Raw genomic sequence first — 17,078 nt, 5'->3', positions numbered from 1 at the left:
GTTGATTTTGGCAGGAATTTGTCACCTCTTCAGGATGCCGGCTATAACTCACCTACTTTTTGGGGAAAGACATTTCTTTAATGACCACCAACTATCCCAAAGGTTGAGCAGAGGAGACCACCCAACCAAGCCCATAATGCCCATCTAAGGGATTGTGATGCAACGCCTGCCTGCGAAGCACCATAGTCATGTCGGGAATTGAAGCAAGGGTGGACAACTAAAAAGTTACTCTCAATGTGCACCAACTGAACCAAAGGGATATTTACCTAGATATTTCCCTGCGATGTGACGGAGCTCTTGCATTACATGCTCTCAGTCTCTGACTCCGCTACATCCGAGCTCGGCATCATCACCCGATGAGCGTGTTCCTTGAGAGATTTATTTTTAATGCGAGAGATCATGCCAAATGATTCGATCTTGGATGGTGCAACGGTACCGCCACCACTAGAACCAGAACCACCACAAGATTGGGTCAAAGAATACGAAGGTTTCCCACCACAGACTGAGCAACCGGCGCACACGACTGAGAACGTGGGGAGGTAGGATGGGTAGGATGGGTAGGACTGAGAACGCCCCTGCCAATGAGGTGACCCATTTCCCCCACTCCTCCTCCACCCCAAGCTGGGCTTCGTTGGGTTGTGTGAGGTTCAGGGACCAGGGAGGAAAAGGCAGCGGAGGGGGAGAGTGTGTGGGCCCGGATAACGAGTGGCCGCTATTTGGATCGAGTTACAAGCGAGTAGGGTGGGGGGGAGGGAGGGACGGCCATAGAGCATTTGTTAGCTGCCCATATAGAGCGCCGGTCTCGTACCCGCGGCACACTTAGGCCGTACCTGGCCCGGAAGAGTGTTTCTGCAGGGGCCAGTACAGGGGAGGGTCCAGGAGTGTCACACGAACTGCAGACCGGGTCAGCATCGTGCACGGATTTCACCCAAAGCAGGCGACACATGACTAGCGTCTAGCCATGTTCAGCATTATGTGTTCGAGGACTCTGTTGCTGCTCGCAGCAGCGCAAGTGATTGTTTCCCTGGTGGATGCTCAAGCATACAGTAAGTACACATCATGATATACATGGGACATTCTTGCGCGCCTGTTCTTGGGAGTGGAATGTCTTGTGGGTGCTGCTGCCAGGATAGAGAGCAATTGAAGGGAAGTGTGCATGGGAAAAAAAAAAGAAGAAAAGGATTTGCCGCTGTTGATAAAAACCGCAAGGGCTCCGTGTGCATTGAATGCCTGCTTTTCTATGAGACTTCTTTAATGTAATGCATCACAACATCCGTGTGTGTGTGTGTGTGTGTGTGTGTGTGTGTGTGTGTGTGTGTGTGTGTGTGTGTGTGTGTGTGTGTGTGTGTGTGTGCGTGTGCGCGTGCCTGCATGTGAGATGCCTGTTGCCAGTGGAAGGAGTAGGAAGGACAAAATGCACAAAGATTATGGCGATAACTCGCGTGATGATCCCCCAATATAGCTGAGTTTTATAGTGAACAATCGAGTAACTGTGCCGGAGAATGCCATCGTTGCAGTGGTTGCGTGTAAAGTTCAGCCAACGGGTTGCAGCTTGGCTGTTCAGCCTTTCTGTGGATAGCTGGAAGAATGTCGAGAGAGATGGAATGCTTGTCAGCTGGGAGGACCTTTTGGCGGCAGGAGGGAGGAAGGGATGCGAGGGCATGCTATGTTCAGCATTTAAACAAATGCACTTGGGATGCCAATGAGTGGGAAAATCAACTTTTTCCCAGTGAAAGTGTTTGTTATCTCTCCAGGAGTCTCATCCTGGAGCTCCGTGATGCTGTAAAAAGCCTGCGCGTCCAACAGCGTTGTACACTGCGGGAGAGGCACTTATTGAGTTTGCGCATCATAAAACTATAAACATCTCTTCGGAAATGGCAGCAAACATCCGTTTTGCTCTCCTTTCATCGTTGGAACACAGGAAGGATTTGCATCTCGCGTTTGCGAGCACACTGGCAAAGACAAATCCTTCCAATGGATCTTAGCAGGATTACAAAGAAAATTGCACGTCATAGGAAGAAGTTTGGAGATGTACGGTATCCTCTTGCATTCCTGACAATTTATTAGACAATGAACGGATTGCAGCTGTATATGGGTTTGAAAACTGGTATCCCATTCATCACGAGTTGAGGAAACACCAAATAGATTGCCTTTGGTTACCAATCCATATTTGATATATCTAAGTTGCTGCAAATGACTTTTCAAGCCATTCGTCAAAGCCAGTGCCAAGAGATAACCATTAAGTTCGAAAGCCAAGTTGTGTTGAAGGCATTATGGGCTTTTTTAGGTACACAATAGCAGCTGGTGTAGTATTTTGACTTTTTGGAGTTCTTACATTGATAAATAAGGTTCATGCAAGAACTTTCAGAACAACAAAATCGAGCACCTTCACTCTAATCGTAATAACATTAGTAGACAAATTAACCATTACATATATATATATTTTTTTTGTTATTATTTTATTTAGGATTTGAACCAATAGGACTCCAGCTTGTTGAGATGTTGGTTCACATGGCAACACTGAACAGGCCAAACAGTTGAGTTATTCTGGCAGCAAATATAAATGTCTGGTGTTGATTTGCTCCAAAGTAGATACACACTTTGAATGTATTTGGCAAACTCGACTTGTTTTGTCAGCAAAGCTTCATAAGCAAACGATTTGCTTTAAGTTGATGGAAAATGTTCATTCCGGCATACAAGCGTCGTACTTCCAATTCAAATTAGTACTTCAATGTACATTTTAGTAGGAATGAGGAGATGGTCCATTGTTTATGCACTTTATTTGTCTGTGAACTTCATTTATCAATATATCTACACTATATACAAACTCCTCCATGAGCATTTGGGTGTTAGGTGCACAGAAGCATACATTTGCTGGGATCCCAAGTTGAAGTACCGGTACTCTACAGTCTATCAATGTGTCCCATAGTCTACTAGTGTCCTTATAATCCATATAAAAGTATATTGGTGTCTCCTAATTTTTCTTTTTATGACATGTGATATATATGGAAGTTCATCCTCAAGCTTTCTCATGCTGAAGCACCACACTCTGTTACAGAGCGTCAGTGCTGCTGAAGCAGTTTCTTGGCAAAGATTATACTGGGTGTTTTGCCATTTTCTTCCCAGCAGTAGTTATGATGGGAATGTGTAAATTGGCCATGGTGCCAGGGATAGATCGTCTCCTCTTTGCGAAGGGCACCGCGGGACCTTTCACGTCCATCAACTAATGTCAGCAAAGAGGATGCCAGTTTAATGTCCATCTGAGGAATGGCACACACTGATGAATCACGCTGCCTGTGCAACACCAAAATCCCAGTTTGTAGTTGGATTGGGATTCAAACTCAGACGAGACCACCTAGAGGCGAGTGTGCATAACACTCGGCCACCATCCTGCCAGCCTCCATGAGCCTTGGATCACTTTTTTGAAAAATCTGGCTTTTGGCATAATGTTAAATTTTTTATATGGAAGTCAATAATGATTTTTCTTTTAAAATTCCCTTCCTTAAAAGCTACATTTCCACTTGAAAATCATGCCAGAGCTTCTTCAAAGATTATCCTGATTCATGCAGTGCACGCCAAGTGTGCTATGAGCCGTACCAAAGAGAAACCACAGCCTCTCAGAGTCTAAGGCCTCATGTTTTCAACACATGTCGCACTGGCAACTCACTCATGTGATCACGTTACATTCGAACCTCGTTTTAAGCAGAACACCCATCCACATGCAGATGTGCGATAGGAAGAAATGTGTACTGATGTATTGTCTTGCTTGGAACCAAAACGATGGGAATGCAGTCATGTGTTCGTCTCTGCACACATATGGCATAAGAAGTGCTCCATTTAGAGTGACAGAACAACTTGGCTGCAAACACATTTATCCATTGAGTTATCTTATCGGGGTGCAATTCTAAACGAAGTCAGATCAAACTAAAGACTAACATTCTGATGAAATTCAGGCAGGAAGCATGTGGCTTGAAGTGAGTGTGCTGTCTTGATGTGGATGCCATTCTGACCAAATTCCCTCTTGCGTTTAGCATCAGTGGGTGAGAATGCTGGGGAACAGATATGGTCCAGGCATGATGGGTGAAATGGACTCTTCTCGTGCAGAAGTGTGCTCGTATTTATCAGTGGATGGAACTATTTGGATTAGAAGCCCAGAACTGACATATTTACGAAACTTATTGATGGCAAATGGGTTTTGACATTAAGTGTGGTCTGGTGTATTCAAATCTTTTTCATTTCCACAGTCCTTTGCAATTCTGAAATCGTTCTCTGCAGAAGTTTATCAACTGGATAATAAGAGCCATTGTGTGACATCATTTTAGCATATTGAGGACAGCAGAATCTTGTGTGCTCCTCCTTTCATCATCAACACGAATGTCCGTACCATTTTAATGCAGAATTTGAAGCTCGTGACAGAGTTAACGACACATAATGAGAGGTAAGCATGCTAACAATGGGGCAGAGGAAAACAGTCTTGTAGGGTTTGACCACTTCACTACACAGAAGAGTTTCCGCTCCACGCTGACAGTCAACAAGCCTGAAACACCGTGGATGCTCCCTCTCTGGGGTGGACTGATCTATAAAACGGAATTAAATTAATGGGGTTGCATTAAATTTGACTGTCAGATATAACTAAAAAATTCCGCTGATTTAAAATTGGTTCAAAAATTGCTGCTTGGAGATGATGCCAACAAGTTGTTTCTTGGATATAGCCATTCTACAGATTTGCTAACATTTTGATCTTTGGGAACCAAAAGTTGTTTTAGATTGTTTTTATTTGAGAAAGAAGGTTCAAAGACATCTCTGCACATTTTTCACAGACGAGGAGTGAAGGCATCTTGTCTTTGATCTCAGCCACACCAACTGAATTTAGTGGTTTTGCATTGAAGGAGTTCAGCCAACGATGGGTTGAAAGTGTTCGTGGAAATATGGTATTTTATCCCTCACAGATGTCAGACATGGATGAAGTCCAGCAGGTGCATCTCTTCATGTGTCCCTTTATCTTTCATTCAAAAGTATTTATTGTTGAAGAGATTACTGTTATTAACCAAAGATGTTATGAAGTTGTACAGGATAGACACACAATCCAGAATTTAAACATTAACGCTTCAGTTAATTCCATTTCATTCATTTTACTTTGTTCATTTCTTTCTGTCACATTGAAGAACAGTTTTTATTCATGTGTTACTTTTTTGTGTAAGAGGAATAAAAATCACATTTGGAGACTTGATCATCACATCATATTTGTTTTTGTCTCGTAGTTTTAATACAAGAGATTGCTTCCCTGCATGGCACTGTTAATTTGCTGCTCACAAAACATACCATCCTCTAATCATGCAAACATTGTTAAAATAAGAACCCATCTTATAATCACTCATCTGAATCAAAATTATATTGTTCAGAGCACCTTTTCATATTTTTAGCTGTATATGAAATAATAATACATTTTTCGGCTGTATATGAAATAATAATACATTTATACGCTGTGTACAAAATAATAATACATTTTTAGGCTGTATACGAAATAATAAAACATTTTTAGACTGTATACGAAATAATGACATTTTTAGACTGTATCCAAAATAATACATTTTTAGGCTGTATACGAAATAATAATACATTTTTAGGCTGTATACGAAATAAGAAAACAATTTTAGACTGTATACAAAATAAGACATTTTTAGACTGTATCCAAAATAATAACACATTTTTAGGCTGTATACGAAATAATAATACATTTTAGGCTGTATACGAAATAATAATACATTTTTAGGCTGTATATGAAATAATAATCTTTTTTTGGCTGTATACAAAATAAGTATACATTTTTAGGCTGTATACGAAATAATAATACATTTTTAAGCTTTATATTTAATAATAATATATTTTTAGGCTGTATACGAAATAATAATATATTTATAGGCTATTTTCAAAATAATAAGACATTTTTTGGCTGTATACGACATAATAAAACATTTTTAGACTGTATACGAAATAAGACATTTTTTGACTGTATCCAAAACACATTTTTAGGCTGTATTCGAAATAATAATACATTTTTAGGCTGTATACTAAATAATAATACATTTTTAGGTTGTATATGAAATAATTTTTTTTTGGCTGTATACAAAATAATAATACATTTTTAGGCTGTATACAAAATAACAATACATTTTTAGGCTGTATACGAAATAATAATACATTTTTAGGCTTTATATGAAATAATAATATATTTTTAGGCTGTATACGAAATAATAATAATATATTTATAGGGTATTTTCAAAATAATAAGACATTTTTTGGCTGTATACGAAATAATAATACATTTTTAGGCTGTATATGAAATAATAATACATTTTTAGGCTGTACACGAAATAATGAGACAGTTTTTTGGCTGTATACCAAATGATAATACGTTTTTGGGCTGTATACAAAATAATAATACATTTTAGGCTGTATATGAAATAATAATACATTTTAAGCTGTATACAAAATAATAATACATTTTTAGACTGTATACAAAATAATCATACATTTTCAGGCTGTATACGAAATAATAATACATTTTTAGGCTGAATACAAAATAATAATACATTTTTAGGCTATATACAAAATAATAGACTTTTTTGGCTGTATATGAAATAATAATAGATTTATAGGCTGTATACGATATAATTATACATTTGGAGGCTTTATATGAAATAATACATTTTTAGGCTGTATACGATATAATAAAACATTTTTAGGCTGTATACGAAATAATAATACATTTTTAGGCTATATACGAAATAATAGACTTTTTTGGCTGTACACGAAATCATAATACATTTTTAGGATGTATACGAAATAATAATACATTTTTAGGCTGTATACTAAATAATAGACATTTTTAGGATGTATATGAAATAATAATACATTTTTTGGCTGTATACAAAATAATAATACATTTTTGAGCTGTATATGAAATAATAATACATTTTTAGACTGTATACGATATAATAATACATTTTTAGGCTGTATACTAAATAACAATACATTTTTAGACTGCAAACTATATAATAGAATTTTTTGGCTGTATACGAAATAATACATTTTTAGGATGTATACGAAATAACAAGACATTTTTCAGCTGCATATGAAATAATAATGCACTTTTAGGCTATATATGGAATAATAATACATTTTTCGGCTGTATACAAAATAGTAAGACATTTTTAGACTGTATACAAAATAATCATACATTTTTTTAGGCTGTATACAAAATAATAATACATTTTTAGGCTGTACATGAAATAATAAAAACTCCCGTTGAACAAAGATCAGCATCAGCCTCAATAATTTTGTTCAGAACTGTTATGAGCATCTAAGGTGTACTGACATGTGCACTTAACTCGATTTGGTCCTGCATGTGGGTGGGTTAGTCAGGTTCAATTCCTAGGGTCTCAAATATATCATCCAATTATATTGCTATTATAATAATATATGTGTATGCTCAAAGACATAAGTAAGACTTTATTTCAACGATTTTAATGGCTTCAGACCTGGATGTGCACATTCACAAATATGCCCGGTCTAGTTTAGATTGCTGCGCCCCCTAGTGGTTATGGTATTGTAGTTGTAGTATCTTTCTTGACTGAACAATCACTAATTTGCATGGCCATCTACTTTTACCAGTTACACTTCATAGTCTACTTGGATTTTTAATGCAACATTGGATGTCTTTTGGACTTGTAAATTTGTATGTTTTAGCAATAGTTTATTGCAAGCGACACTGCTTGTAAATGCTGGATGTGTTGTGTGAAAACAAAGTGGAGTCAACACTACAATCTCATTTACTCTTTCCTCCTCCCCTTTTCCACCCTTCTCCATCTCTCTTCTTGATCTCTCCTCTACAAATGTGTAAAGCCTAATTGAACCTATTGTGAAGTAAACTTATTGCTCAGGAAAAATATTGCTAAATAAAGTTATGGTGAAGTAAAAATGTTGCAAAATAAAATGAAGACCTAGTCTTGCTGGTGTCAATCTACCTTGTAGAACAGTGGATGAAATCAACAGAACATTGATTGAGGTGTGCTGACGAGCAAGGGATACAACGAGAAGTTGATGTTTCAGACATTGACTTTGCAAAAGAGAGAGAGAGAGATAGGGAGACAGGATAGGGGTGATGGCTGATCTAGGGTGGGGGTGAGTCAGAATTGTGGGTGTCAGAGCAGGTTCAGGAGTCAGGGAGCACATTTGGGTGAGAACTGATTTTGATAAGGAGGGTCAGGGTGAAAGTCAGAGACTGGGACTGGAATAAAAGTGAAAATAATGGTGAAACAAACAAGAAGTGAAAGAAGGACATGAGATAAATAAACCAAAACAACTTTTAAAGGTGATACAAATAAAAATAACAGAAATAATAAAATAGTAAATATAAATATTTATTGAAATTAATAGGAAGGATAAAAAGAGATAAAAGCAGGTGAAAAGGGGAAGAAGAGGGATAATAAAAGGGAACATGAAAGAAAAGGAGGGCAGGAGAGAGGAGAAGAAAGGAAGAGAGGTGAGACAGGTATTGTAAAAGGGAGAAAACAGAGAGAGGAAAAGGATCGAAAACTTGTAAGAGATGGGAGGTCGAAGTGAATGAAAAGTGCTCGGTGATCCCATGTGGAGTCGAAGTGCCTATCATGTAGATAAGGCTTTGCTCTTTGCGCTTGCGACTGTCCATGGTGCTGAAATGGAGAAAGATACTCGAGACTATCATATGGCTGTACGAATGTTCACGAGGATTGAAGTGTCGAGCGACCAGCTTCGGAAGGTCTGTACTGTTGATTTGTACATCGAGCAAGTGTTTACGGAAGCGATCGTCCATTCTTCACCCAGTTTCACCGAAATAGACTGTGAAGTAAACATATTGCTAAGTAAGGTTGTTGCTTATGTCCATACATCATTATGGACCACCCCATCCAAACACTGGTCTATCATTATTTGACCAAATAAGCTTTACTTTTGCAAAGCCAAGACTTCTTGGGCATTTTTATTTGCGATTTTTTATTATGTTTATTAATCCCATTATCAGAGATGAACTGGATTTTTAAATGGGATGAGGTGACTGAAAAATTGTCAAAAAATCCAGGGCCAACACCATTGATAACTGGACATCTCTCGTCATAATCTCCATCAAGAAAAATCTCGTGAAAGTAATTTAGTAATAGGTTGATCTGTTTGCTGTTCCTATCGAAGTTTTTAGCTCGTGATGTGGGGATCAGAAATTTAAATCCAATTTACTGTGTTGATTTGTCCATTATCTCCCAGTATCCTTAGAAATAATGTCTAAATTGTCTGATGTCTCTTTATGTCTTATCATTTGTTTGAAATTGGTACAAGCCTTGCATCATTGTAAAATAATGAAGGCATAATTGATTATAGCAGAACAAGGTAGAGTAATACATGTTTTTTTTTTATCAAAGTTGGATGTCCAGGCTCCTTGGTTCACTCCTCTTCCCGACTCATCTGCACCTCTGCTATATGGTATCTAAAGAATATCATAAAGTTTCATGACCTTTTTGTATCATGCATGCAAGTGTTATTGATTCTGATCATGTAACTCTGCTATAAACTAGATTTTGAAATATAATATCTGTGATCATATCTTATATCCTCACATGTATCATTACCTCCAGATGCTCTACTACATCAACATTATTGTAATTACAGAAGTATACAATTCAACTCATTCTTTTTTATACATTAAGACAAATCTGGTAGTGTCAGTATTAATTCTGAGAATCTCAAACTCGCCTTACTGTTTGGAAGCCATTACAGCTTACAAATCCTCGTTTCTGTTTACATTGAAATGTGGGTTGACGTCACGACACACTCTCTGTTTGTGCTTTGGGAGGAATTCTGAAGCTTTCATTGTTTAGCATGTTTATGCATTGGTGGAATTTGATGTCAAAAACTGCAGAGCTACGATCAAATGGTATTTGCACTTTAAGATGATACAAAAGATATTATTTTTGAGGTATAATAAGAGGCAACAGAATGGCTGTTAAGCCGACATAAAAGTTACATGACCTGAAACACCCACATGGATTGAAACACCCACATGGATATGATGGATGAAACACCCACATATACTATTACCAGTACGGCCTGTACATCAAGTTACAAAACTGTCATCATAGTGTGAAACATGATGAGCAGAGTCGTCGAAAATATGTTTTTCCAAAACAGACAAATATTTCCATGCAAGAAACAAAAAACAAAAAAATCAGCACATGACTGTCCGAAGTCATTATTTATCATTATGTAAGAAAGTAACATGCAATTGGACATCGGAAGTTACATGATCAGAGTTTGTCACGTGATCAAGTTTTTGCCATGTTCCGAGTTTCAATTAACAAAACGATTAATTATCACCAAGGCCATATTGTTACCTCCACCACCGTTGGTGAAGGAGGTTATGTTTTCACCCCTTTCTGTCTGTTTGTTTGTTTGTGTACAGGATATCTCAAAAAGTTGTGGACGGATCCGGATTAAATTTTGTGGACATGTTTCGTATGTGACGAGGATGAACTGATTAGATTTTGGTGAAGATCCGGATCCGGATCCGGCAACTAGAATTTTTTTTAAGTGATTCTTCACGATTGAGAGATGGAGCTAAACCGATATATACCATAATATCTCAAAAAAGTTGTGGATGGATTCGGACGAAACTCCGAGGACACGTTGCGTGTTTGGCACGGACGAATTGATTCAATTTTGGTGAAGATCCGCATCCGAATCTGGATATGAGAGTTATTTGATTTTTAAAGTGATTCTTCACCATTGAGAGATTTGGACAAAAAACGATATATAGCATGTCATTTTAAAATTGTATTCGGCCCGATATGTTCTCATGGATCAGGAATTGCGTGGCGGAAGTACGAACTCAACCGAGTGCCCTTCTAGTTTTTAAAACCTGTAACAACCAAGATTATTCATGGCTGTATGCCGTGCAATGGGACATTACTCCAGCATGGTTCCCCCAAATAACCGAATAACGTTACATCGTATAAACATTATGCCAAACATTGTGGAAACAATATTTAGTATGGTTTTAAAAACATCATTATAATGTTCTCCAATAACATTATTTTTATAACATTAAAAAAAATGTTATGGTCTTACAAATTAACACCATGAACATGGAAATGTTTTTAAAACATTTTAAGCATGCAATGTTTTCTGATAATGTTTTTGTAATGTTTTAAATACCTGACAACGTAATGTTTTCAAAACATTTGGCTACAACCCTTTTCAAATGTTCTGAAGATGTTTTTATGTTAGCTGGACCATGTACTGATCATTTCATTCTTGTTGTAACATCTTAAAAGCTATGAACACTTGCTTTTACCATTAGTGTTGAAAAGTTATCGAAACAGAAATAGAATCATGACTCATATATTTCAGGTCATTTACTTGCAGTCTAGAGCCCTACTCTGATATCATGACCACTATATACATTTGAATGATTATAGCATAAATGGGTGCCATGCAGATTAACTAAGGAATGATGCTTCATTTGATTACTGTAAACAGTTAAAAAGGGGTAAATATCCCCATCGGACCAGATGTCTGGTTGTTGCTCTGCATTATCCCTTTGCCTCAATTAAGCAAATTATGCAAGATATGTAAATTGTAATTACTGCTGGTAGTCGTGCTTGGCTTTACCCCAGACAATTGGGGCAAAGTGAATCACCGTTGGTCCACTTTACTCTGGTGTTGGTGACCATTGAAGTAATACTTTCAAAAGGCACACATTAACAAAAAACGGTTAATGGGTCATTGGAACGATTTTAGATGCTTCAGGTGTGTGGCTGAATCATTTACCCAGTTTGATTGAGAACCTGATGAACGGTGAAAGAAAAATCATAATCCTACATAAAGAACAAAGGTTGTGGGTGAAGACAGCTGGCTTCTCAATCTGTAGTCCTATTGTACAAATGTGTATCTGAAATGCATTAAATCTTTGGCCATGCAAAATTCATAACTGCAGGGTAAAGTCGACCACCAGTGGGTCCACTTTTCACCACATTTCATAGCCATGAATGCCTTTCTACAGTCACCTATGATTTGAGACCAGACTAATGATGGTAGTCATAACCATCTCCGGTCACACATGACATGTGGTATTCAATTCCCACTGAACAAATCGTTGATGTAGCTACAAACTTATTATTTTGGTTTTCACCTTCGATTAGATCTTATAAAATCCACTTTTTCACACTTCTGTCGAAAACAAAGACTCAAGGCAGATGCCATTCACTGAAAGGAACAATGGGTACAAGTTGTAATTCCATTGAAGTGGAATGCATGGTTCATTTTGACCCTGTGGTCTACCTTTCCCTGGTTTTCCATGCTTTATCAGCTGCAGGTGCCTCTGGTAAATTCAGTCATCAGTAATTGCATTGTTCAAGACTTTATGGGCAAATTTTGAGCCTTGTTTGTTTTTGTGAAAGATACAACTCCTCGTCAACAGAAATTGCAGGGAAAGCCTGGTGGGATGGGGGACTTCTGTGATTGATTGAATGAAAGGTGATATTGGCATCAAAATCAATCAAGGTGACCTGCTGCTTCTTTCAGTTTTTACTCTGAAGAGCAGCACAATGTGTAATGAGACCCATGAAATATGGATAGTTAAATAAAGCAGAATAATAATAACTAATAATAGTAATAACATTTGGAGAAAATAAGATAAACTTTATCGATATACAAGCAGAGCCAACCTGTCACTTCGCTGACAAACCAATTAGTCCTGTTTTCCAAAAAGTTTGTGTGAGAAGAAGGAAAGGAAGACAAATTTACCCATGCATAGAGTGCTTTAACCCCTCCCCCCATCCCCTCCCCATCCTCACGTTCCCCCCCCCCCTTGTCCCCAGTTCATCCTGATGTCCTGTCCCAATAGAAATGCCTCTCACATGATGGCAAGCCCCTCCGTTTTGGGGGTGGGGTGGGGTGGGGGGGGAGAGTATCTAAGGAGGACAAATTTACCCATGCGAAGAGTGCTTTAACCTCAGCATTACCCAGATAAAAAAGGAAATTGTAATACCTTCTGCCACCACCACCAGGTGACACTACACGGTACACATTTACATCGATAATTATTTATGCCCCCCTACCCCCACACATACCTGAGTGAGGCCACATAGCCTAAGTTATCCCCCACAGAAAGTTGTATTTGTACCTAAAATTTGGAGTTTATATCTTAAATGATGTGGCCATGCATAAGGTTTGCCAAAATTGCTATAATGGTTACTTTGGCATCAGTTTGCAGACTCACAACAGCCTCTGAGGCCCGCGACCACATGGCCCATGTCACATCCCTCATAAAGTTGTAGGTCGGAGTTTGTAGCTTCCACCTCCCCTCCCAGCACCCTCACCCCAGCCACATGTCCCTTGCTGCTAGAAATGTTTCCCTCACACGTTGTTCCTGCCTCTCTCTGGTTATTTTCCCCACTTTGACAGGTCCCTCAATTTTGGACGAGAAGAAAAAAAGAAAGAAAGACAAATTTACCTGTGCATAGAGTGCTTTAACAGCTCCCACACCCTCACTGTCTTCATGTCCCACCCCCACCCCCACCCTCCCTGTCTTCATGTCCCATCCCCACCCCCACCCTTTGCCTGCCCCCCCCCATTCATCCTGATGTCCCTTCTCACTATAATCAGCATTGCCCAGGTAAAAAAGGAAATTGTACTACCCAACACCACCATCACAAGGTGATGCTACATAGTACACATTTATCGAGATAATGTACCCCCTTCCCCCCCCCCACCCCCCACATCCCCGAGCGAGGCTACGGCCAAATAGCCAATGTTACCACCCACACAAAGTTGTATTTGTACCCCGATTTTGGAGTTTGTAACTTGCAAGATGTGGCCATGCATAAGGAACAAAGCCAGAGAGAGAGAGAGAGAGAGAGAGAGAGAGAGAGAGAGAGAGAGAAAGAATGGTGTGTGTGTGTGTGTGTGTGTGTGTGTGTGTGTGTGTGTGTGTGTGTGTGTGTGTGTGTGTGTGTGTGTGTGTGTGTGTGTGTGTGTGTGTGTATATATATATATATATATATATATATATATATATATATATATATATATATATATATATATATATATATATATATATATATATATATATATAAATATTTAAGAAAATGGAACAAATTCCTCTGTGGGGCTCATGTGAAAAAATTCTGACTCAACCTAAGAACCTTATCACATTACACGGTGACAGCCCACTGAGCGAATGAAATACCAATAAATATACCAATGTGCACCACTGCACAATCAACTAATATTTTTCTTTATTTTTTTTCTAATCTGAACAAATAACAGCACCTTTGGCACAGAATAAATGAACAAACACTATTTTTTGATCAAATTTAGAGCATTATCAATATATTAATTGCTAACTGCCTGCTCTTTGTATAAATGTTTGTTAATAATCCACAGAGCTATTTTTTACTTCAATTGTGGAATCTCTGATTAATGTATGTTTTCTACTGTAGTTTTGAGTCATTATTATTTGATTAATTAAACACCAGACTGTTCTCTGCTATTCACATGAAAACAAACTTTTGTGCTAAATTGGATCACCTGCATAAATGTGTTATAGTTCTCAAGGATTATTTCTTCTCAACTTCTCAACACACAATGGTGACCAACACAGTTCCTGAGGAATATCATTGAAGTTACTGTATTTAAGATTGCACTCGAGGATAAAAATAGCTCATTGCTAATTGGCAGTATTAGTGGCAATATTCTCATTGAATCGACACTCAAAGATATATTAGGAAGGAAAATCGTCCAGATTGTGTTGTTTTTTTGAAATAAAAAATTGCTTCTCAAAACATTGGTTTTGTTAAATATCTACCACTGGTTCTGAGCCATTCCCATTGGCTTTCTTTCTCGTAATATTGTAATAGTTTACATTACACAACATGTAATGATTTTTGATGAGGGATGCCAAACCACAAAAGAAAGACGATAAAGTTGTGAAAGCTTTAACATTCTTTAACTGCGTGCAAATGATATCAGAACAAAAACATTTTCCCAAATATAAACTCCAAATTTTTTGGGTTGATTTTTAAAGTTTCTCGGTTGTTTTTTATTTATTTGTACATTGATCGAAGGCTCACAGAGGAGCTAGTTCATAAATCACATGCAGGACAAAGAGATTAGTGGACATCAGTGCACTTTTACATGAATCACAACATTAGTTAACAATGGACAAACACACATAGTATAAGCTGATGTGATTTGAACATGGCTTCCCAGCATCATGTGCTGTTGCTTCAGGTCAAAGTGATAATAAACAGGCCAATCCAAATTACAATGGGTTAAAATTTTAATACATCAGGTTTAAATTGTGCACATTTTGTGCATAATAATTCGTAAATTCAATGTGAAATTGAAAACTACAATTCACGTTATTTTTGTATCCAACAAATCTTAACTAATTTGTCTTAATCCTTGAAACAGGTCTCATACTGTTAAATATTTTTAAAGATTACAACGAACAAACAATAAAAAAAAATTTTTTCATAAAGACGTTACAATTGATCTGTCGATGATTTTGTTTGTTATTTTTGTTTATATATTTTTTCCCCCACCAACTTGAAGCTCTTTTGAGAGATTTCTTGAAAGGGGTAGTAATTTCAACTTATGCAAGATAAAGAAAGAAAAGCCATTTGTTTAAATATAACTGCTTATTTGGATACAAGATAATAATGAAGCTAAAAACATTAAAATTACTTTTGCCTGCTTGCTCATGCTTTTGCTTTTGAGGGAAAATTAAATTCAGATTTCAAAACTGAGAATGATTATATCTTTGTGTCAAATCTTTAACTTAGCATGATTGGATGAGAAAAGTAAAAATAAAAGTCCACAATAGCCCATAAAGGCAACTTATCGAATGTCTCCAATTGATGTGGATGCGACCATCTCTTGCCTTTGTGGCTCTAAACGGGCCATCCTTTGGAGGGATTTAAGCTGGGTGACTTGTATGCGCGTCTCAACTGTTTGAGTTAAAGATCCAATGGCTTCTTTCTAAGCAGTTGGCCATTGTGTGCTGGTGCCTTGTCAAGATTATAAATACCAACCCTCACCTCGTTCAGAGGGAGGATGAGCATACCTGGGTCTATTTTTGAATGAAAACACCAACATTTTGTCTCATCTTTATTCAAGATCATTGGGCAGATTATATGCAAAGAATAAAGCATGGCCACCAACACATTCATTCCTGGGAAATTCATGAAGGTGGCATTCTTTGGCTGCAATCTGTAAAAGATGAACAGAAATTTGAGTGCAGAAATGTTGCCCAAATTTTTACTTACTTTTATTCCAAGGGTACCATGAAACCTTTAAAATTAATCCAACCAAACAATGCAATCAGTTATCAAAAGGAGAGCACACTCTTTGATGAAACGCATGATTCGTGGCAAAGAATGGACAGAAGCATTCAGTTGAATCCCATTTCCTCGAGAATCAAACTGGCAAGGGACAATTCCTTATTGACGAGCTATATCTGAGCTAACCTGAATAATTCTCTCACTGTGATTGTGCTTTCAGTCTTTGTGAAGGGTGCACATTTTGAAAGGAGACATTTCTTCTTCATCCCTGTTTTATAAATGCTGCTTTTCAGATCAATGAATATTCTAATCTGGATTGTGTTTGATTCTGTTTTATCAATGCAAGTTATCTTGAGGATATATAATTTTCACTCCATCAGACTCACTGAACAGGCAATCAACAGCCATGTAAGCTCTGTAAATAAGTTGCTCTCTAAACTTACCCACTCAGGTAAATTTGGTCAGTTTAGTGAAAACAACCGCTTAAATATTCCTGAATCAGTCAATACTCGTTTTGTCACAACCAAGATAGCAAATGACAGGCTGTGTGTATAAACTATTTAGTAATTCTACCTTTTGGTTAGTGTGACTAAAATTGGAAAGGAAATGGTGATATTTATTCAGGATTTTAAAAAATTATTATCTTGTGTATGTACGTGCCTAAAGTTCATCACAAATTGCAGAAATTCCTGAAGCCTCCAATCGAGC

The 17,078-nt window shown here is 37.6% G+C and overlaps 1 protein-coding gene across 1 annotated transcript in view; it reads left to right on the top strand.

Moving 5' to 3' along the window:
* The first annotated feature begins 749 nt into the window (after positions 1-749).
* LOC147029600 (uncharacterized) overlaps positions 750-17,078 on the top strand; it is a 92,696-nt gene continuing 76,367 nt past the window's right edge. The window contains exon 1 of the mRNA XM_085872757.1: positions 750-1,046. Coding sequence (XP_085728883.1) covers positions 962-1,046 — 85 coding nt within the window. The 5' untranslated portion in view covers positions 750-961. The remainder of the gene's footprint in view (positions 1,047-17,078) is intronic.

The sequence above is a fragment of the Eptatretus burgeri genome, chromosome 3 (genome assembly GCF_056783735.1).
Source record: "Eptatretus burgeri isolate ZD-2024b chromosome 3, Ebu_testis_v1, whole genome shotgun sequence".
NCBI lineage: Eukaryota > Metazoa > Chordata > Myxini > Myxiniformes > Myxinidae > Eptatretus > Eptatretus burgeri.
The sequence above is the reverse complement of the archived record's forward strand: the minus strand, read 5'-3'. Positions and strand labels throughout refer to the sequence as shown.